At 41.7% G+C, this 21920-nt stretch overlaps 1 protein-coding gene across 1 annotated transcript; it reads right to left on the bottom strand.

Moving 5' to 3' along the window:
- Window positions 1-3691: 3691 nt before the first annotated feature.
- Window positions 3692-20343, bottom strand: LOC111720103 (zinc finger protein 260-like). The gene is made up of 7 exons (XM_031961829.1): window positions 20338-20343; window positions 19770-19831; window positions 19541-19605; window positions 16470-16570; window positions 12886-12994; window positions 12564-12624; window positions 3692-7449 (listed from the first exon to the last, which is right to left on the bottom strand). Exons 1-7 carry the CDS (start codon window positions 20341-20343, stop codon window positions 5784-5786), a joined length of 2070 nt encoding a protein of 689 aa, XP_031817689.1. The 3' UTR covers window positions 3692-5783.
- Between the last annotated feature and the right edge of the window lie 1577 nt (window positions 20344-21920).

Genomic DNA, 21920 nt, shown 5'->3' with positions numbered 1-21920 from the left:
AAATGTTGGAGGGGATGTGGGAAAACTGGGAGATTGAGGCATTGTTGGTGGAGTTGTGAACGAATCCAACCATTCTGGAGAGCAATCTGGAATTTTGCTCAAAAAATTATCGAACTGTGCATACCCTTTGATCCAGCAGTGTTTCTACTGAGCTTATATCCAAAAGAGATCTTAAAGGAGAGAAAGGGACCTGTATGGGCCAAAATGTTTGCGGCAGCCCTGTTTGTAGTGGCCAGAAACTGGAAACTGAGTGGATGCCCATCAATTGGAGAATGGCTGCGTAAATTGTGGTATATGAATGTCAGGGAATATTATTGTTCTGTAAGAAATGACCAACAGGATGATTTCAGAGAGGCCTGGAGAGACTTACATGAATTGATGCTGAGTGAAATGAGCAGAACCAGATCATTGTACACGGCAACAACAAGATTATATGATGATCATTTCTGATGGACATGGCTCTTCAACAATGTGGTGATTCAAACCAGTTCCAGTTTTTCAGTGATGAAGAGAGCCATCTACACCAAGAGAGTGGACTGTGGGAACTGAGTGTGGAACACAACATAACATTCTCAGCTTTCTGTTGATGTTTGCTTGCATTTTGTTTTCCTTCTCAGGTTTTTCTTTCTAGATCTGATTTTTCTTGTGCAACAAGATAACTATAAATATGTATACATATATTGGATTTAACATATATTGGACTACCTGCCATCTAGGAGAGGAGGTAAAAGGAAGGAGGGGAAAATTTGGAACAGGTTTTGCGGTCAGTGTTGAAAAATTACCCATGTATATGTTCTGTAAATAAAAAGCTTAAATAAAAAAAAATTTTTTTTAAAAGGTTGTATCTACTTTTATATTTTTTGCTTTCTTCCATTTTTCTGTGCTTTTCTTTCTTTCTCTTTTCTTTATCATTATTTCCTAACTCCACTAAGTCAAGTCCTCCCTTGTGGCCCCAAAGTAAAGTTGAACCAAAAAAATCAAGACACTGGGGTGTCAGAGAATGTCTTATTTTGCATGTATGCTTTCTGCCAAGAGGTGGGAGGCGAGCTCTCTCAGCATTCTGAAGTCATTATTGGTCCCTGCAGTAATTAGAATTCAGTCACCTTGCAAATAAGCAATTTGTTCCCATTCAGCTCTTGGTAGACATCCTCAGTCTTCAGACTCCTTTAGGGCTAACATGCCTTAAGAGGTTGTAAGAGTAATAGAGAAATGATTTGATATAGAGAAATGACTTTATATATACACACATACATATATATATATATATATATATATATATATACATAATGTATTATATTTCTTGCCTTTCCAATGGGTGGAGGAGAGACTGGAGGGAGGGCTAGAATTTGAAATTGAAAAAAAGATTTTTTTTTTAAAGAGTAGCAGGAAAGTATGATGAATGTGTTGGTAATAGAACAGTTTCCAAAGGAAGTTGTCAGGTCAGGTTAGGACTTCAATAGCTCAGTCTCCCATGGCTCACTTATTTTCTTGACTGGTAAAGTGAGGAAGTTGAACCAGATGATAAGAATCAAGATTTCTTTCCGTTTTGAATCCTGAGGTGCTAAGGAGGGAGTTGGGTACCAGCTGCAGGACCACCTGCTTTCCACAGGCTCCTTACCAAACAAGGCAGTTCTGGCCCGATGCTTCTTCCTGCAGCTCCCAGAACCATGAAGTCTGCTGATCCCTGACACTGTTTACCCCCCCCCCCCCACTCTCCTAACTCCCGTTCCTGGGAGGAGCCCAGCCACATTTTCCTGCCCCTGGAAGCATATAATTTGACTATCCTGATGCCCTACTCACTGGTTTATGATTTCCTAGATCATCCTCCCTTCCCTGGTTCCGCCACCCACATATGTTTTGGCCCTCCTAGTAAAATATCAACTTCTGGAGAGCAATGAGTTGTATCACTTTTGTATTTGTATTCCCAGAGTGTAGCGGTCTTGACACATAATAAGCGCTTAGTGAATGCTTTTTGTTCCCATAATAAGAGCTCGGAATGCTTTTTGTTCACATTATAGGCGCTTAGCGAATGCTAGCACCTGAGTTTTCCATAAGCTTCAACCTTCCCTGAGGTTGTGAACAGAAACAGGAGCACATGTAATAGAATCGCTCTGGAAGGTCTTTCTGCCTTGGTCACTTGCAAAGGCTTCTCTCCGTTAGGAATTCTCAGTGTTCTCCAAGTTCCTCCTTGCTTCTAAAAGCTTTCCCACATCTTACACTCGTTTCTCTCCATTGGAACCCCTGGGATCTGCGGAGAACACATCTGTTCCATTCTAAAGGCTTCTCTTCCCTAGGAGCTCCTCAGTGGGCAAAAAGCATCCCTGGCCACGCTGGCTGTTGCGGGGACGCGGCTTCTCTCCCGATGTAGTCTGAGATGATGACTACGCAGGACTTCTTACCAATGGGGTGGGGCTATCCCAGGGGTTTGTAACAGCTTTTCTCCAGGAAGGAGTCTCGTGAGCAGATGCCTGCCTTTATTATCTTTCAGAGCATCTTCCTTAAAGAGCTCCTGCTGCATTGAACTAGGTCGGCAAACTGCCTGAACTTCTTTCCGACGCCTCTTTCCCACAGGAAGGCCTGGATTCAGAGCAAAGACTGAACCCCCGAGTGCAGAACAGTGGCTCCCCCCAAAGTCACCTGATTAAGAGGAACTCTGGGAGACCCGGCTGCTTGTCTGCTCCGCCTCCCTTCAGCTCCTCTGAATTGCCCGTTTCTTTCACGAGGGATCAACCTTGGCTTGGAAGTGAATGGGGAGGGAGTTTGGGGAGGGGTCCTTGATTATGGGACCACAAAGAAAGGCCCAAGAGAGCCTGGCACAAAGCGCCCCCAGTCAGACGGGCATGAATTGAGCCCCTCAGAAGGCCGAGCTTGGTGCCCAATGCCACCCCAGTGCATGCTGTCCTCCACCACACTCCCCATAACTGTTCCGGCCCAGGCAGACCCCCGGCTCCAGGCCACGCAGTGACCCTGCTCTCTCCCTGGGGTCCCTGGGGACCTGCCAACCCAGTCCCCGAGGATGCATGGGCAGAGCTGGGCCAAAGCCCTGGTTGGGCAGGCCCGGCATCCCAAGCACCCGAGCATTAGGGAGCCAAGGTGGGTCTGTGAGGGAATCCCTAATCAGTGGAGGGCAGCTAGTGGCAGGGCGGTCTACCCATCTCTTCCCATAGGACTGGGTTAGGGGGCGAGGACCTTCTGGGGCTGGCACCTCCCTCCCACCAGGTCTCACGTGCCCACTAAGCAGGTCCCAGAAGTCCCTGGAGCCATTGGGGGGGCTGGCACTCATGAGGGAGGTGGGCTGCTGCTGCCATAATAGGGCCACTGCAGAAAATAATAAACTTTTGCGAGGTTAACTTTTTGGGTTTGGAAATTCATTTAGGAAGGACCTGCCCCGACCAGAAGGGGGTTCCCACAACTCCCTGCCCTGCACCAAACCTCATCATTTTTGGTTCCCTGACTGGAACTGAGGGCACCCCAACCTCTTCACTTGTACCAATTAATTGATGTTGACCTAACTTCTGGAAATCAGTATTATAGTCAGTGCTGGTATAATTTCTGCTTTCCATTTCCCATTTGAAAATTTTCATTTGCTTGCTTAAATGACTCACGATTAAATCTTTTAAAATATTACATTATATATTTTCTCATTATTACTATTCTGATTGATTATAAAGTACAATCTTTTAAAATATTACATTACATATTTTCTCATTATTACTGTTCTGGTTGTTTATAAAGTACAATTTAAAATATTACATTATATATTTTCTCATCATTATTCTGGTTGATTATAAAGTGCAATCTTTACATTCATGAACAGATGGTTTGAAAACTCTTACATCAATAATATATCTTTTCCTGTCTGCTAAAATATGGTCTTATTTTAATTTTTATGATGTTGTTTAGTTCTCTCCAGGTCTAATTCTACTAATTCTTTTTTTAAAGAAAAGGTTCATACTTATGTGAAGCTTCTGTATAATCTGCAGAATCAGTCACATTTTTTCCCCTGAGACATACTTATCCATATAGTTCTCCTCATCCAAACTTTTCCCTAAATTTTCATCCAAGTCACTAAGTATCAATTTTATTTGTAGGGTCTTAATCAAATTTGTCTACCACTTCATTCACAGCAACTGTTAATAATGCTGGTTTACATAGGAAATATATTTTATTAGTAACACATACAAAAGTCCCATGAAATAATGTTTCTTGTAACTTTGGGGGAATATGGTAAAACTCATTTTGCCAACTCCTTGCTTTGCCTCCATGGAACACATGTAAGTCATTGTAATGGGCTGAAACTGAGCAGATGCACTGAGGTCGGAGCACTTAAGGCTAATTACCAATTGGTCAATACTCTATCAGCATATGCTTGATATGCTTGGAGAAAGAATGGCCCTGCCCACTACTCTGGCAGGTTTTGATCTGTTGGCATATAGAGAGATTGAGGCAGGATTTAGGGGATGGAGTGAGAAAGCCAGAATGACTCCTGGACGGATTCACGTGGAGATCTCTCTCACGTCTTATCGCTATTCCATTCATGTCCAAAAAGAATAAAGATCAAAGACTTTTGCTGATCCTGACTCCAGCTGATTCTAAAGTATCCAGGGTGCTAATGCGGTCATCACAAGTCATCATTTCATTCAGCTGCAACCTACTTTTTTCTTTGGCTTTGAGTAGCAATCATGTGAACATTGATATGATTTAGGGCCTCTAGCAATATGTCATTTATTGGTTATTAGAGTTTTAGATATTTTAAATATAAGTTTTAAAGAGTAGTTTAATTATTATTTAACATCCTGCATCAACCAAACTTGACTCACTGGACTGCAATCTCTTGCCCCCTGATGGCAAGGGGATCAGTGAGGAAGCCATGGAAGACGAATCATTTTTTTCTCTTCAAATACCACAAAATCTTGCATCTGGCAACAAACTCGGTCATCTTGACCTTCCAACAAATGGCTGATTGTTCTACTGTTTTAATATTATCATGTCATCACTGCCATTCATCATGAAATCACTAACATCTAATAATAAATTTCCAATATTCCCATGACCATTTGCAATCATAATCTTTTTTCTTTTGTGTTAATTCTGCAATCTGTCCCAAGGGTGTGGTTAAAGACTTTCTTACTTTAATTGCATTTATAGACTTTAATAAGATTTATAGAATTTCCATGATTATGTACTCTGTAGTGTGCAATATCAGCGATAGAAAATCCTCACTAATGAAGGACTTGACACATTCATTGCTTTTGTGTATTTTATCTCAAATCCAAGAATTCTGAGAATATGAAGAATAAAGATGATCTGAAGGCTTTCTCATCTTATAGTGAGAGACTTAGGCTAAAGAAGGAAATTTCTTACGTTTACTAAGTTTGTTCTCAATCAGAAAGCTTTCCTACCTTAATCACATTAATAGAAATTCTCCCCTATATGAATTCTTTCATGCCCATTTAGTGGTGATTTATGCTTAAAATTTCTTTTTAACATGCTCAATGTAAAATAAGAATCAATAGATTTCTAATATGAATTTTAAAAATATAAGTAGGAATTTGGTCCTTTAGGAGAAGGCTTTCTCACAGTTACTACATGCACAGTATTTCTTCCAATATGAATTGCCTGATGTAAGCTAAGTGATGTTATCTGGATGAAATTTCTGCTTCCCCATATTCTCTATATTAAAATGGTTTTTTTTCCCCTAAGAGAATTCTCTGATATTGAAGAAAATTTTTCTTTTAGGTGAAGGCTTTCCAAATGTCATTTCAAAGTTTTGTTTGTTTGTTTTAACTAGTATGAATTCGTTGATGTGCAATAAATGATGACCTCTGGCTAAAGTTCTTCCCACATTTATGACATTCAAATGGTTTCTCTCCAGTATGAATTCTTTGATGTGAAATAAGTGTTTCTTTACGACTAAAGTTTTTCCCACATTCATGACATTCAAAGGGTTTCTCTCCAGTATGAATTCTCTGATGTGAAATAAGTGATGACCTTCTGTTAAAGTTTTTCCCACATTCTTTGCACTCAAAGGGTTTCTCTCCAGTGTGAACCCTCTGGTGTGAAATAAATGAAGCTCTCTGACGAAAACTTTTCCCACACTCCTTACACTCAAAGGGTTTTGCTCCAGTGTGAATTCTCTGGTGTTCAGCAAGGTGAGATTTGCTGTAGAAGGCTTTCCCACATTCATTACATTCAAAGGGTTTATCTCCATTATGAATATCTTGATGAGAAATTAGTGTTGACTTGTGGCTGAAGTTTCTCCCACATTCTTTACACACATAGGGTTTCTCTCCAGTATGAATTCTCTGATGTACAGTAAAGTGAGATTTGAAATGGAAGGCTTTCTCACATTCAGTGCACTCAAAGGGTTTCTCTCCAGTATGAATTCTCTGATGTTTTACAAGTGATGACTTCTCACTAAAGTTTTTTCCACATTCATTACAATGAAAGGGCTTCTCTCCAGTATGAATTCTCTGGTGTACAGTAAGATGAGCATTATCATGGAAGGACTTCTGGCATTCGTTACACTTGAAGGATTTCTTTCCTGTGTGAATTCTCTTGTGTTTGTTCAATTGACTCTTCCCTATGAAGACTTTCCTACACTCATTACATTCAAAGGGTTTCTTTCCAGTATGAATTCCCTGATGGACTATGAGTGACAACTTCAGGCTGAAGTTTTCTCCACATTCATTACACTTAAAGGGTTTTTCTCCAAGGTAAGTTTTCTGATGTTCCTTTTGAGTGAAATCTTTCCCAGAGTTATTACATTTAATGTGCTTCTCTGCACTATGAATTCTTTGAAGATTAAGTGATGTCTTTTGGCTCAAGTTTTTCCCACACTCCTTATATTCAAAGGGTTTCTCTCCAGTATGAATTCTCTGATGTGAAATAAGTGATGGCCTCCACCTAAACTTCTTCCCACATTCATGACACTCAAAAGGTTTCTCACCAGTATGAATTCTCTGATGTCTAATAAGTGAAGATTTCTCACTAAAGTTCTTCCCAAACTCAATACATCCAAAAGGTTTCTCTCCAGTATGAATTCTCTGATGTTTAATGAGTGATGACCTTAGGCTGAATTTTTTCCCACAGTCAATACATTCAAAGGATTTCTCACCAGTATGAATTCTCTGGTGTTGAGTATAGTGATATTTATTGTAAAAGATTTTTCCACATTCATTACACTCAAAAGTTTTCTGTCCAGTATGAAGTCTCTGATGTACTGTAAGCTGGAATTTATTGTGGATAGCTTTCCCACATTCACTGCATGCGAAGGGTTGCTCTCCAGTATGAATGCTCTGATGTAAAATAAGTGATGATCTCAGACGGAAGCTTTTTCCACATTCATTACATCCAAAGGGTTTCTCTCCACTATGGATTCTCTGATGCTCATTAAGCTTACACTTCCACTGAAAGGTTTTGCCACATTCAATTACATTTAAAGGGTTTCTCTCCAGTATAAATTATTTCATTTTCAGCACCATTTCCTTTTTGGTTAAATTTTTTTTTCACAATTATCAGATTCCAAAAGATTTTCTTCAACATGAATTCTCCTATGCTTATCAAGCTGACTCTTCCATCTGAAGGTTTTTCTACATTCAGTATACTCAAAGGGTGTCTCCCATGTATGAATTCTCTGATGTCGGATAAGATAAGATTTGTAATGGAAGCCTTTCCGACATACATTACATTCAAAGAGTTTCTTTCCGAGGTGAATTCTCCCATGTAAATTAAGTGATGATATCAGACTAAAGTTTTTCCCACATTCATTACACTTAAAGGGTTTTTCTCCAGTATGAATTCTCTGATGTGAAATAAGTGATGGCCTCCAGCTAAACTTCTTTCCACATTCATGACACTCAAAGGGTTTCTCATCAGTATGAATTCTCTGATGTTTAATAAGTGAGGATTTCTCACTAAAATTCTTCCCACACTCAATACATCCAAAAGGTTTCTCTCCAGTATGAATTCTCTGATGCTTAATGAGTGATGACCTTAGGCTGAATTTTTTGTCACAGTCAGTACACTCAAAGGATTTCTCACCAGTATGAATTCTCTGGTGCTCATTTAGTTTATATTCTCTTTCTAAGTCTTCACTGGATTCTTTACAATCAAAAGGGTTTTCACCAACCTGAACTCTCTGATAAAGAGTAAAACCTTTCCTGAATTTATTCAAAAGATATAATTTATTTTCGGCTTGAATTCTCTGATGATCATCAGGGCTTCCCAAGTGTCTTATGGCTTTCCCATGTTCATTTAAGTTATCATCAGTATTAATTCCCTCACAATGCAAAAGGTGTACATTTTGGCTGAAGGTTTGCCCACATTTGTTGAATTTATAGCCTTCCTTGCCAGTGTGAACCCTATGCTGTAAAAGAAGACAAGAATCATTACTGAAGAAATTTCTGAATTCGTTACACTCACATGATTTCTTTCATGTGCTTCCTTATTGACTAAAAACTATACAGTCATTTAATCTTTAGGACTTCTCTCTAGTATATATTCAAAATGTAAGATTTTTTCCCTTGAGGTTTGTTACTATAGGAATATGGAAAATATATATATATGTGTGTGTGTAGAGAGAGAGAGAGAGAGAGAGAGAGAGAGAGAGAGAACAACTCACCTTAGTAAAAGTGTCATCCTGAGGAAAGTTCCTCATCTGACCTTCCTACTCCCCCCCTCTAATCCTTTCTCTAACATGACCTCATCCATCCCAGCTTCTCCTATTTGGCAATTTCAGAGACCAACCTTTTGCAGTCTTTCCTTGGAAGATGCTTCCACACAAATGTCCTGATTCAGAGATTGGTCCTCAGGGATACCTCGCCTTTGCTGACAAAGAGAGCCTGAAGAAAAACGTATGGCAATATCTGCTGTTGTTTGTGTTAGGAAAAGGGAAGCTTTTCTATTAGGTTTGAGATTAAGTGTTTCACTAAGAAGAATGATGACTAAAATGCAGAAGACAGAATTAGGGAAGCTGAAATCCAAGACTGCTAAGAAAGGAATCAGAGAAAGCATCTGTGTGCCAGGCTAGTGCTGGGGGCTGGGGACAAACTTACAAAAGTCAAGGTAGTGTCTGGCTCCAGGTAGCTCGCCATTCTAGGGTAACAAGTATAGGGACAGGGCAGGAAGGGAGAGGCTGTCCCTGAGAAGCCACAGAGATGGCAAGTGGAGCCACAGGAGAAGCTGACAAACACATGTCCTTCCCAGGAATTGTAGACTTAATTACCATTCTCAGAGCTGGCCATGGAAAAGGAAGGGTACCCATGAGATGACAGCTCATAAAGTGGCTAGGACAGCAACAAGGAGCATGAGGGGTCTGGGTGAGATCGGGATGTCTCCCTACCCACCCACGGACACACATCCGGAGCCTTCTTGCTACGATGCCAGCCAGATATACCCTTTAATAAGTCTCTTTGGCCACGTGAGTTTTCCATGTAGGTGTCTTTCTCCTCTCCTCACTGTGGATAACTGTTCGTTCAGAGAGGGCCATCACCAGATACCTTGACGTTGTCACTCACAAATCAAGACATCTCCCTTGTGATGTCACTGGCCCTCTGAGAACGAAGGACAGACTTTAAATAGTACTGAGGACCAAAAATGCCAGTAGTGGTTCTTCCTCTCTTCTGCCTCCTCCTCCTGCCCCATCTTTTCTTTCCCTGGCTGTGTGTGGTTCCTCTCTCTAATTGGGGAGTCATACCCCTATATGTGGGTGCACTGTCCAGAGGAATATAACTTTTGGTCACTTATATTTTATAAGATATCTTGTGGTTTGAGGGCTAGATTTTTAATTTTTAATTTTTTTCCCAAAATATTAGGATAATTTATTATCCTGCATGGTTTTCATTTATGATTTCTTTTCTTTCTTTCTTTTTTTTTTCCTTTTGCTGAGGCAATTAAGGTTAAATAACTTGCACAGGATCACACAGCCAGGAAGTGATAAGTATCTGAAGCCATTAGAACTCAGGTCCTCCTGAATTCAGGGCTGGTGCTCTATCTATTCCACCAACTAGCTGCCCCTCATTTATGATTTTTTGAAAAAGAATATTTGGGAAAAAAAAACACTCTTAAAAAGCCAATTGCGCAAAAAAGAGAGAAAACAATCAAATATGAAAACAGATATTTCCTTCATTGTGTAAATTTTACAACAATTTTGACAGTTTTTGATAATTTTTGATAAATAGAGATTTGATAAATATCTCTCAGCAAAAGTATTGTTTAGGCAACTACATTTAAAATATAGTAAAAATGCTGATCTTGATGATTAGCTCTTGATGTATATATTTAATTGTTCAGAAACTACATTGTAACATTGTCTCAACTTTTTTTCTTTCTTTCTTTTTGCTGAGGCAATTGGGGGTAAGTGACTTGCCCAGGGTCACACAGCTAGGAAGTGTTAAGTGTCTGAGATTACGTTTGAACTCAGATCCTTCTGACTTCAGGGGTGGTGCTCTATTCACTGTGCCATCTAGATGCTCCAATTGTCTCAACTTTCATAGATTGTGACTATAAATTACCTTTTGGTCTTTCTGCGGATTGAAGAAGCACTATATTATTCCCAGAAAGTGCTTTTGTCTAAGGCTGAAATTTCAGCTTTACCATAGCAATTCTTACATGCATTATTACTTTGTAATTAGAAATGTTATTTTCACCGAAAATGTCATGATATTTCAATTAATTTTAATCACCATATAAAAATAAAACTGTTTCTTTTTGGGTTTATCAACTATTCTTCTTGTGCACAGGTAATAAATGAATTAAAAAATGATTTGTAAGACATTTGTTTCTGAAGTGTTTTGCTAGTCTTTTAAGAATAGTTGAACATTATATTTTTAGAAGCTCAGAAAGGACACATCTGGCCACCAAATCTGCCTCCAAATTAGACTGGAATTATTCTTGGTAACCAAGAATCTATTTGAATTGAAATGAATATTAGGTAGCATAGAAATATAATTTACAAATGAAAGATTCCAAGTTGTTCTAACTATATAGTAAGAACACATGGATTTTCTTTATATAGCCTTTTCCCCAGAACAATCCTATTTGCCTAATTCTCAAACTGTTAGAGTGTTACATTCCTTTAGGATCAAATCAAAGATGATTTAGAAATTAGTCATATTTTTGACTCACTGGTTCAATATTCTTTAAGATCAGTTTTTTTCCCTTTCTGTATAGTTTTTAAAAACTTAAATATGTTCAAGCAACAAGAGTGCAGATCTACCAAATCAAAGGAAATGTTGGAGTTCAATTCTATTATCTCTGTAATTGCTTTGCCACAAAGGTTGTGGAGGTCATATGGTCCCACTAATCTGTTTGGACACTTTTCCTTGGTGGAAATAATGTACAGTACACAGATAGAAGCATATAAGTTGTGTTACCCATGATATTTGCTCTTTCTGCCTCGTTCCTCAGTCTAGTTAAGAACCAAGTTCTGTACTGGTGAATTTATTTGTGGGAAAATGACAGCCAATTTAGCAATTTATTAATCACAAAATAGCAACAAATCTCTCATTTTTATACTTCAAAAAAAAAACTATTGCAATTTAAATAGAGCTACCTGATGTCAAATCACTTTGGTTTTCACTGAATGGCCAGTAATAGTTCCCAGCCCAAGCTTTGGTAACCCAAGATTTAAAGTAAGTATAAAATTGCAATTGTTTTTTGCAAGAAACTCAGAGGGTATTTCCCTCCCAGATTGATACTTTTGTGAGGATAAAGTAGGCTATTTTTTTGGTCTGGATTCTTACATAGCCTTTTATCATTTTATCATTGAGTACCTCAGACAAATTGAGACCTGGAAAAGATATTAATCTAAAAAGCCCAAGATCACCCACTGCATGTGCACCACAATCAATCATCCTGATGCTTATCTTGCCATTGGACAACTCTGTGGCACTTACAAGTCAAGACATTATCCTCAAGATGAGAAGGATGAACAGCAATAGCATCCAAAGAGGCATTTGTAGCCAGAGGAAAGCACTGGGATGTGATCCAGCCTCCTCATATTTCTCAAGCTCAGAAGCTCTATTGCAGTTGTCGCAGAGCGGACTTGATGCAGCTGGAAGGTTTAGGAGGTAGCTATCGCTTCTTCCCAGAAGTCTACTCTTATGCTTGCTAAAGAGCCCCGTTGCTTCAGGTAGCATGTCGGAGCTTCGACAGATAAATTGTTGTAATGTTATGAAGTATAAAACAAGAAATACACATTTGTTTCATCCCTTCCTCATGGACTCTTGGGAAGAACCCCTTGGCTAACATTTCCAAGGTGTTCTACTTGAGTTACACTCTCCATGATTCCCATTTGCCCTTCTTCTGTCAACACTTACCTGGGTTGGGTTCTTTTGGCGCTTCTTTTTCTAACCAGGAGGTCACATCTGGCTTAAAAACTGGAAGTCCTGGTCATGGGGAGAGAAACAAAGAAGTTCTGGGGTCAGAAAAACTTCTCCAAATCCCATCCTGGCCCTTTTCTCTTAAGGGAAAAGAGGTCCTGCTGAGAGGGCTGAGAAACCAGGGCTCAACCCCTCTCTAGGATGGAGACTGGATGTAACTCAGAGAGACCACTGATTCACTGGCCCCCTCGCTGCTGAGAAGAAAGGACACATGGGCCCTGAGACAGCAAGAGCCTTTTCCCTGGGGAGACAAAGAATTAGGAAGCCAGACCTTCAAGACCTGGACAATGAAGTCATAGGATGTCCATCTGTGAAAGGTGAAGCCCTTTCACCAGGGAACAGAGAACAAAGACACTACTTCCAGAATTTCCCTTCAGTCAATACTTCACAAAAGTCTCCAATCAGGAGAATTCGTCTCTCACTTTCAGCAACCAGACCCCCCCCTGCCCCCCCCCGCCCCGGTGATCAGAGTCCTGCTCAAAGGAGAGATGGGCATCCTTACCCAGAGAGATGAGGTTCTCAAAGGTCTCCAGCATCACTTCCCTGTACAGGGCCCTCTGGGAAGGGTCCAGACTTCTCCACTCTTCCTGGGTGAAGTTCACAGCCACATCCTGGAATGTCAGTAATTCCTGAAATGAACACATCTCTTCTTAGATCTCCATGGTTCTAAGGGGAAAGAGATGGAGGTGACAGGAGGAAATTTAGAGAGAGTTTCCTATAGAATAAGTGAGTGTTTCCTGAGGAATTTATGACTCTATATAACATAATAAAGGTAGTCTGACAATCTGCCTGATTCCGGAGACTACTCCTCAGTTCATTGCTGACTGGTAATCTGGTCAGTAATAATCTGGTCCAGAGAATACTCCTCCTTCCTACCTATGAGTCATAGAATTAACACATTGACCACTGAAATCTAAAAGCTTTGCTTGCATTTTGCTTTAAATGGAGTTAAATGCTACCTTAGGGATGGATGAACTATCCTGCTGGTATACTCTGTGGAGTTCTGGTTTTTCATTTGGCAGTTTCGGAATTTCTCCACCATTTTCATAAAAAACCAATCTTAATATTTGTGAGTGTTCTGACCCAGATAAATAAACGCAGTGCTGTACAGCAAGTCTCTGAAAGTTGCCCACTCATTTTCTGCTCCACTGTTGCCAACTGTGTGCTGGTTCAACTTAACCTCCAAGTAAGCAACAAACCATTCATGCTTAGGGAATCACTCTCATTTCCTGACACTGTGTTCTGGTGGCCATCCTGCCTTTGGTTGTATGTGAATATTTAGGTAGGAGTACTGTTTGATCACTTGCCTGTCCCCACAGGACACTGAGATGGGTAGGGATGATAAAGTCATATGGTGATGTCGTTTGATTCATAAATAAGTTGGATTTAAGTGAGACAGAGTTGCATGAAGTTGTTGTTTTCATTCTCTCTTCCAAAGCCATCACAGGCCAGTGACAAGATGAAATCAAGATGAGGGGTGATGGCTTGGGATGGCCTTGACCTCCTTTGTTATGGGCAAGAACTTGAAACAAGGTGCTAAGTCAGTGGAATTGATAGAGACAATGGTTGTTTAGCAGGATGCTTCACAGTTCTCTAGTTCAGTACATGATTCACATCTTTGATAAGAGAGGATATAAGCACGGACAAACTCAGCCAGAATGAGAACAAGGGAAGACAGAGAAATGGTGGCAGGTCCTCCTGCCTCCCCCACAGAAACCAAGATCCACTAGCCAACCCCAAGTGAAGGAGACAAGACTTTGAAGGAGACAATAAAGGATTTGGACTTTAACCCCTGGCTGCACTTGTGGTGATTACTAAACTGAAACAAAGGCTGCCTCCAGAGACCCCAAGAAAACCTCAACAGAGAACATTACATTTTAGAGAGAACATTACCTTTTGGTGCCAGAACGTGGGACCAAGAACCTTCATTTGTGACCCAGAAATTAGGGTGAGTACAAAAACAGACAAGGAAACTTTTAAGGGCTAAAGTAGTATTTCAGTTAAAATGGGACAGATATTTAGAAAACAGCCTTCTTTTCCTCTTCAGGGAAAATGTGTCAAAAGCTTGCTCAGACTGATAAAAAATCAAGGTTTGATTGTAACTTGGGAGCAGATCATTGAACTTTTAGAAACAGTACCGTACACATCTTTTTGGTTCTCTAAGAAAAAGGAACTGAATCCAGACAAGTGGAAATTAGTAGGAGAGCAACTATGTCAATACTACAATGATTATGGACCTGACTTAATTTCCAAAGACATTCTTTATATATATAATTTAATACAACTGGCTTTAGGAAATTATATAAGTTCTAGAATAAGGAAAAAGAAGAAAGAGCAGGAGGGGGGAGGATCCAGATAAACTAGGTGAAAGGATGAAGAATTAGACAAGAAAGCAGTTAAGTACAATTCTAAGTATGGTGCTTCGCAGCAGAAGGCATTAGGGCATTTCCCATCTCATGACTCTTCCCCCTCAATTAACCCTTCCTAGGTGGAGGGAGGAGGAGGGGGAGGGGCAGGGACACAATCAGCACAACCTATGAAGCAGCCTATGACAAGATTACAAAAGGCACTGGTCAAGGCAAACAAAGAAGGACGGGATACATCTGATTTAATAAATGCATACCCTGTGATTCAAACCCCCAAGCAGCCTTCTAGACACTGAGTGACACAGATGAAATGGTTAAAACTTGAAAGAGAAAGGCTACAGGTGAGCAGTGGGGGAGCAGGAACTCTTCCTGCCTTCCCTGTGTCCAGGAGCCTGGGAGAGGCAGTCAGTAAATGGGCTCTGGTTTCAAGGAGTACCTGAAGATGGGATGAGGGGAGGAGGAGCTGGAGGTAGGGACCATGGAGGGCCAGATGGCACAGAGGGCCATCTTAGAAGATGGTGACAACCACAGGGATATGGAGAACACAGTCTACTAGTCCTGGTCACACACAGCCCTGCTGATCGGGGTGCTGAACTTCTGGGCTTCTGGCATGACTAAGTTCTGGTTCCTGAGATGGGGGCATCTGACTTCCAAGACTGGGCAGCTGCATGATGGTCTTGGCTGCTCTCCGGAGACCCCACTCCAGGTTCTAGATGCCAAGATGGCACATGTGAGGGCAAGCATTTCTTTTTTTTTCTTTAGCTTTTCTTGGCAGTCTTGGCTTTATTCTTCTTGGTGCTAGACTTTTTTTTTTATTATTATAGTAACTTTTTATTGACAGAATCCATGCCAGGGTAATTTTTTTACAACATTATCCCTTGCACTCACTTCTGTTCCGATTTTTCCCTCCCACCTTCCACCCCCTCCCCTAGATGGCAAGCAGTCCTATATATGTTGAATATGTCCTAGTATATCCTAGATACAATGTATGTGTGCAGATCCAAACAGTTTTCTTGTTGCACAGGGAGAATTGGATTCAGAAGGTAAAAATAACCTGGGAAGAAAAACAAAAATGCAAACAGTTTACATTCATTTCCCAGTGTTTTTTCTTTGGGTGTAGCTGCTTCTGTCCATCATTGATCAGTTGGAACTGAATTAGGTCTCTTTTTCAAAGAAATCCACTTCCATCAGATTACATCTTCATACAGTATTGTTGTTGACATATATAATGATCTCTTGGTTCTGCTCATTTCACTTAGCCTCAGTTCATGTAAGTCTCTCCAGGCCTCTCTGTATTCATCCTGCTGGTCATTTCTTACAGAACAATAATATTCCATAACATTCATATACCACAATTTACCCAACCATTCTTCAATTGATGGGCATCCACTCAGTTTCCAGCTTCTAGCCACTACAAACAGGGCTCCCACAAACATTTTGGCACATACGGGTCCCTTTCCCTTCTTTAGTATCTCCTTGGGGTATAAGGAGGGCAAGCATTTCTTTCCCTCAAGTTAAAGGCCATGAATGTTGTCGGCTGCTTGAAGAGTCTCAATAACTCTAAGGAATGGGAGTCCCCATGGGCCCTGTCTTGAGGGCCCTCACTCCTGGGACCCCAGGGATTCTGGGGCCTGGGTGAGCAGACAGGCCCAAGATCCAAGAAAATGTATCCATGCTCTGAGAAGTTAGAGAGGGAAAAAGAGAGGAACCTAGAAGTTACCTGGGGCTTGACTGTCAGGAGTTCAAAGGTTACTTCCTCAGCCTCTTCTTCCTCCATGCTCCAGTTTGGGAGAAAGTCAATGTCTACAGAATCTGTCATGGCTATAGGGAGACAAAGGAGGGACAAAGGCATGAGGGAGACTGAGGACAGCTTGGAGATTTCTACATCCTAGGGGAGAAGGCCCTGGTCAGCATTGCAGAGTGAGCCCAAGGAGGTCCTGAAGAGCCCATGGCGACTTTGAGGGAAAAAGCAAAAATATGGAATTACTAAGTGTTGAGATGCCAAGTTTACCTATGAGGTTACAGCACACTCCTCTCCCCTCTCCCTACTTCTAGCCTTTCTTCTCTTGCCCCATATTCCACCCAATCACTCTCCTAATAATTTTAAAACATAGGTCTAACACAGCACTGCTCAAACATCTTCACTGGCTCCCTGCTGCCTCAAACTGAAAACATAAAATCTTTAGTTAGGTATTTAAAGGCCTCCAGAAAAACAATTTAAAATTATGCTAACACCGCTTCTGTGGTAATATGTTTGCATGACTGCACATGTCTAATCCATAGCCAATTGCTTGCATTATCAAAAAGAGAATATGGGATTCAAAATTTAAATAAAAAAATTTTGATTTGAGAAAAAATAAAATCAAATGTCGAATTATCCAAATAAAATGACTAAAATGTTCCTATACTTTGATCCAGCGATAAATGACTAGACATATAGCTCTAAGACATCAATGAGCAAAAGAAAAGTCTCTCTGCACCAAAAGTTGTGCCTTTTTTTTTTTTTTTTGCATGTGTGCTAGTAAAAAATTGAAAATAGAGTGGGAGGCTATCAATTAAAGACTCAACAACTTATGATACACCAATGAAATGGAATATTACTATGATTTGAGAGAAAATGATATGAAGAATATAAAGAAGGCTGGGAAGACTTATGAGAACTGATTTTGAATAGTCAGCAAGGCCAAGAAAGCAAGACACACTGACTGCAACAATATCATTAGAGAGAAGAGCAGCAAAAGAACAGTCCAAATGGAAAGATTGCTCAAAATTATAGAGGCCAAGCTTGGTCCCAAAAAAAAGCTCTAAGAAGACTTTTTCCCCACTGTTGTGCAAAAATGGGAGATCAGAGGTGTGGAATAATAAATAAGACTAGGTTCCCCCCCCCCTTTTTTTTTTCCTTGGATGTCACTTGATTTTGTGGACTTTTACTTTCTTCCTTTTAAAAAGGCCAGATTCAAAGGGAGGAGGAGCATACACACATACTGCGAATTGTACATGATTTTTAAAAAAATCAACAAAAATGTGTTTCAAAAAGAGAAATGGACCTCTGCATAAGTAAAAAGCTTTGCCACTTACTTTTACAGATATTTCTTATTACTCCCCTTCCTAACTCTCCTTCCTACAACGTAGACAGACTCATGCTAGCAGATCTCCATACATAAACACCCTTGTCCATTTCACTCCCTTGCAACATTCTTTGTCCATTTCACCTCGCAACATCCCTTGTCCATTTCACTCTCGTGCAACATCTTTTGTCCATTTCACCCCTGCAACATCTCTTGTTCTTTTCACTTCTGCAACATCTCATGTCCATTTCACCCCTGCAACATCCCTTGTTTTTTTCATCTCTGCAACATCTCTTGTCCATTTCACTTCTTCAATACCCCTCCTCCTCTCCTATAACACCCTCCCCCTCATTCTGGGGCAAGCATCTTCACCTCAAACCTGGATTACTGTCTACCTGCCTCCAGTCTCTCCCCACTCCAGTACATTCTTCTTTCGGAAGCCAAAAAGATTTTTCGGACCTGCAGGTTCGACTATATTGACACCCTACTCAATCAAGTGCAGTGGCCTCCTCTTACCTCGACAATCACATAAAATTCTCTGTCTGGAATCCAAAGTCCTGCATAACCTGGCCCCCTCCCACCTTTCCTGTACTCTTCAGTCCTCAGCCCAGTCCCTCTGGCTGTTCCATGAACAAGATCCTCCATCTCTCTACTCAGGGCATTTTCTCGTGCTAAATCCTTGCCTGAAATGCTCTCCCCTCTACTCTGACTCCCTGGCTTTCTCTCTTCTTAATGTGACTGGTGTCTTCCTTCTCGCCTCCAGTTTCTCCTGTCTACACCTATTTTGTACCCATTTGTTTGCCTGCCATCTCCAGAGGAGATGTATCTTCACCACCTATAGCAATGACAGGTACACAGCAGGCATTTCATAATTGCTTACTGATAGACTAACTTTCTAAATTCACTCTTTTCTTTCACAATTCTTTGCCGGCTACAAGATGACAGGTCAACCAGTGGATAGTAGAGGCACAAATGATCTAGAATAATATTACTGTTATTTATGCTTGGGGCCCCCCAGGAGGGCTAGCTTTACACTCCAGTGGACAAGAGATGGGCCCAACACAAGTGAAGTTCCACAGTACAAGTCTCGGCTCTGGAACTAATACTAATAAACTCTCATCAGTTCCCCAGGCTCTGCAGTCCAGTCCTTCATGGCCATTCGATTCAAAATATCTGCACTAGATTCCTACTATGTGCAAGGAACCACTGTGGGCAAGAGGGATGCAGAGAAAACAGTGACTCAATCCATGGCTGGAAGGAGCCCAGAAGGGAACACAAGTGAGTGACGACAAAGTTCCCATACACACGCACCAAAATTCTGTAGATGGGGGTGAGGGAGGGGGTTATTGTACCCGGGACAAGCCTTAGGAGTCTGGATAACCAGAGTTCAAACTGGATCCCAGACATGGAGATTCCCGGCAAATCATTTATATTCCAGTGTAAGCCCTTCCCCATAAACCGCAGGGGGACCCCAGAACACCCTGGAAGGTCAGAGAAATCTGGGGCCAGATTGCAACTAAGGAAGGGCTGGATGGGGGGAGGTGGGTGCACCCCAACGGAAGCTTTGCAAGAGCTTCAGGATGCTAAAGCGGAGCAATGAGGCAAGGGGTGGGTGGGGGGGGGGAGAAAACGGGATGTGGGTTGTGGGGGGTGGGGGTGAGATAGGCCAGGGGGAGGAACAGCCTGTGCAAAGGTCCGGAGGCTGGAGAGGATTCTGATGTACTTTCACTGATGTACTTTTTAAAAGACTCGGAGTCTGGGCACACGGAGGCAGCTGAAGAGGGAAGGCTGCAGCCCCATCACGGGGGAGACTGGCACAATCCTCCGGGTTGGGGACTCTCGGGGAGGCCATGGGGAGGCGCACATGGTTCTTGAGCATCAGCATCCGGCCGGGGTCCTGCGCTCTCCGCCCCAGGGACACCCCACTAGGCCCAGCCCGCGCTCACACTCACCTCCCCAGGGCGATGCCGGGTCTCCGGGGGGAGGGGGGAGCGGCAAGGCGGAAGCGCACTCCCTGGGGGGGGGGAGGGGCAGCAGATCGCACTGGGCAAGCCGCAACTGACCAAGTCCCGGCCTAGTGCGCCTGCGCACAGGGAGCCCATGAAGTCCAGCCCCAAGCTGCGTGAGGTTCCCTCTCCGTGCTTCGCACTTGCTCGCTCTCTCCCTCTCTCAGTAAAAGGAAAGTAAATGTGAGAATAACAATCGACTCCTTGAACTACCAGTCCCAGGAAGCACCGGACCATATGGTGGGGTTTGGGGCTGCGGTGCGCGAAGGAATCCTGGAAATGAAGCCTTCTCTGCTTCTTTTTTTCCACACATGGGGGTAGGGAGAGAGGGGGAGAGGAGGATTCCTTCATTAAAATGAAGAGAATGGATCCAGTTCTTTTATTCATTTTAATTTCTATATTTGGCAGCAAATGTTTCTCCAAATGAGTAACTTTTTTTTGGTCAATCAGTGTCCATGCTGGCGGGGGGGGGGGGGGGGGGGGGGGGGAGAGAGAAAGAAAAAGAAACACTTACCTGCATCCGGGCTGATCCCAGCCAGACCTGGCTAGTGGAAGCCTCAGGGAGAGGAGCCCAGTGCTGGGGATGCTGCAGAGCTCCAAATCGCAACAGATTAATCCATGGGGTTGGGTGGTTTCCCAACAGCTCCCAAGGTGGCTTCTCGGCTTTCACTTAAACAGATGGGAAAGGGGCTCTCTGTAATTCATGTTACCAGTTTCCCGTGATTCTTCAGGGAACGACTTAGACAAGCAAAGTATCTGCTTCCTGCACTGTCCAAACCATAGTTTTGAGAGGATACTCTTGGCCCAGTACTGAAATGCTTGTTTTCCCCGATTCCTACTCAAGGGTTTGCTAACAAAGGATGCTTATCTCATCTGTAATCTCTGGTGTGCCGGGTCATTTTGGACCTATGTAGACCCATCTATCAAGCGGAGACCTCAGGAGCATAAGGAAAAAAACAAGCAAGAAGGGAAAGCTTCCTTGCATGGGAATAAGAAGTCCCCGATGTGGGCACAAGGATCCACTGCCAGCGGATATCACTAGGACGTCAGGATAGCAAATGAGAGAACAAGGGCCCTTCCAAAGGACCGTTCTTAGACGTTTATCCTGGGATTCTTTATGTGAATGCTTGCTAGATGGTGGAACGGGGAGGTTTAAATAGCACAAAAAACCTTCAAGGGACTTAATAGAGAGAGAGGAGTCGTAATTATTAGTGCCACTATATATCACAAGCAGAATCGATACATTTACAATAGTAAAGGAAATAGCAATAGGATGTCAGAAGAGAAGAAGAAACAAACCACTAGAAAGCAGAGATACATTTGGTGACGTGGCCAGTCTGGGAATTTGTTTTGCTGGACTGTGGTTACTTACAATTAAGTTTTTTTTTTCTTTTTTAGTTTTATGGAGTAATAAAAGGAAAAGATTATGAATGTATAATGAATAAATGAAGCAAGCAGAAAAATCAAGTGTTTGCAATTTAAAAAAACCCTAAATAATAAAGGGATCCTTCTGCACAATAAGAAAAAAGTCAGAGCATCCATATTACTCATATTATGGATTGATCTGGCCGTCATCGCTTAACTGGTCCCACTAAGAGATACTCATTTTATCTGTTTCTGATTCCTGTTTTATCTAGTCTGTTTCACTGATGTACTTTTTAAAAATTTTAATCAATACCAAATAATTTTAATGACTGCTACTTTGGCAATCAGTCTGAGGTCTAGAAGGGCTAGGTCTCCTTCATGCCTACTTTTTTTTTTTTTTAATAACTTTTTTATTGACAGAACCGATGCCTGGGTAATTTTTTACAACATTATCCCTTGCCCTCACTTTTGTTCCGACTTTTCCCCTCCCTCCCTTCACCCCCTCCCCCAGATGGCAAGCAGTCCTATACAAGTTAAATATGTCCATGCCTACATTTTATCCACCATTATTTCCTCTTTGGTTCTAGACCTTTTATCCCTCCAAATTAAAGTCACTATTTTGTCTAAGACCACATGTCCAGAAGAGTCAGGCAGAAGGACAAAAATGACCTTCCAGAGTCCAGGCCAGCGCTCTGTCCTCCTCCAGCGCAAAGGGTGTGTGCGTTACAACTA

The sequence above is a fragment of the Sarcophilus harrisii genome, chromosome 3 (assembly GCF_902635505.1).
Source record: "Sarcophilus harrisii chromosome 3, mSarHar1.11, whole genome shotgun sequence".
NCBI classification, from domain to species: domain Eukaryota; kingdom Metazoa; phylum Chordata; class Mammalia; order Dasyuromorphia; family Dasyuridae; genus Sarcophilus; species Sarcophilus harrisii.
Note: the sequence above shows the minus strand (reverse complement) of the source record. Positions and strands in the feature narration are given on the sequence as shown.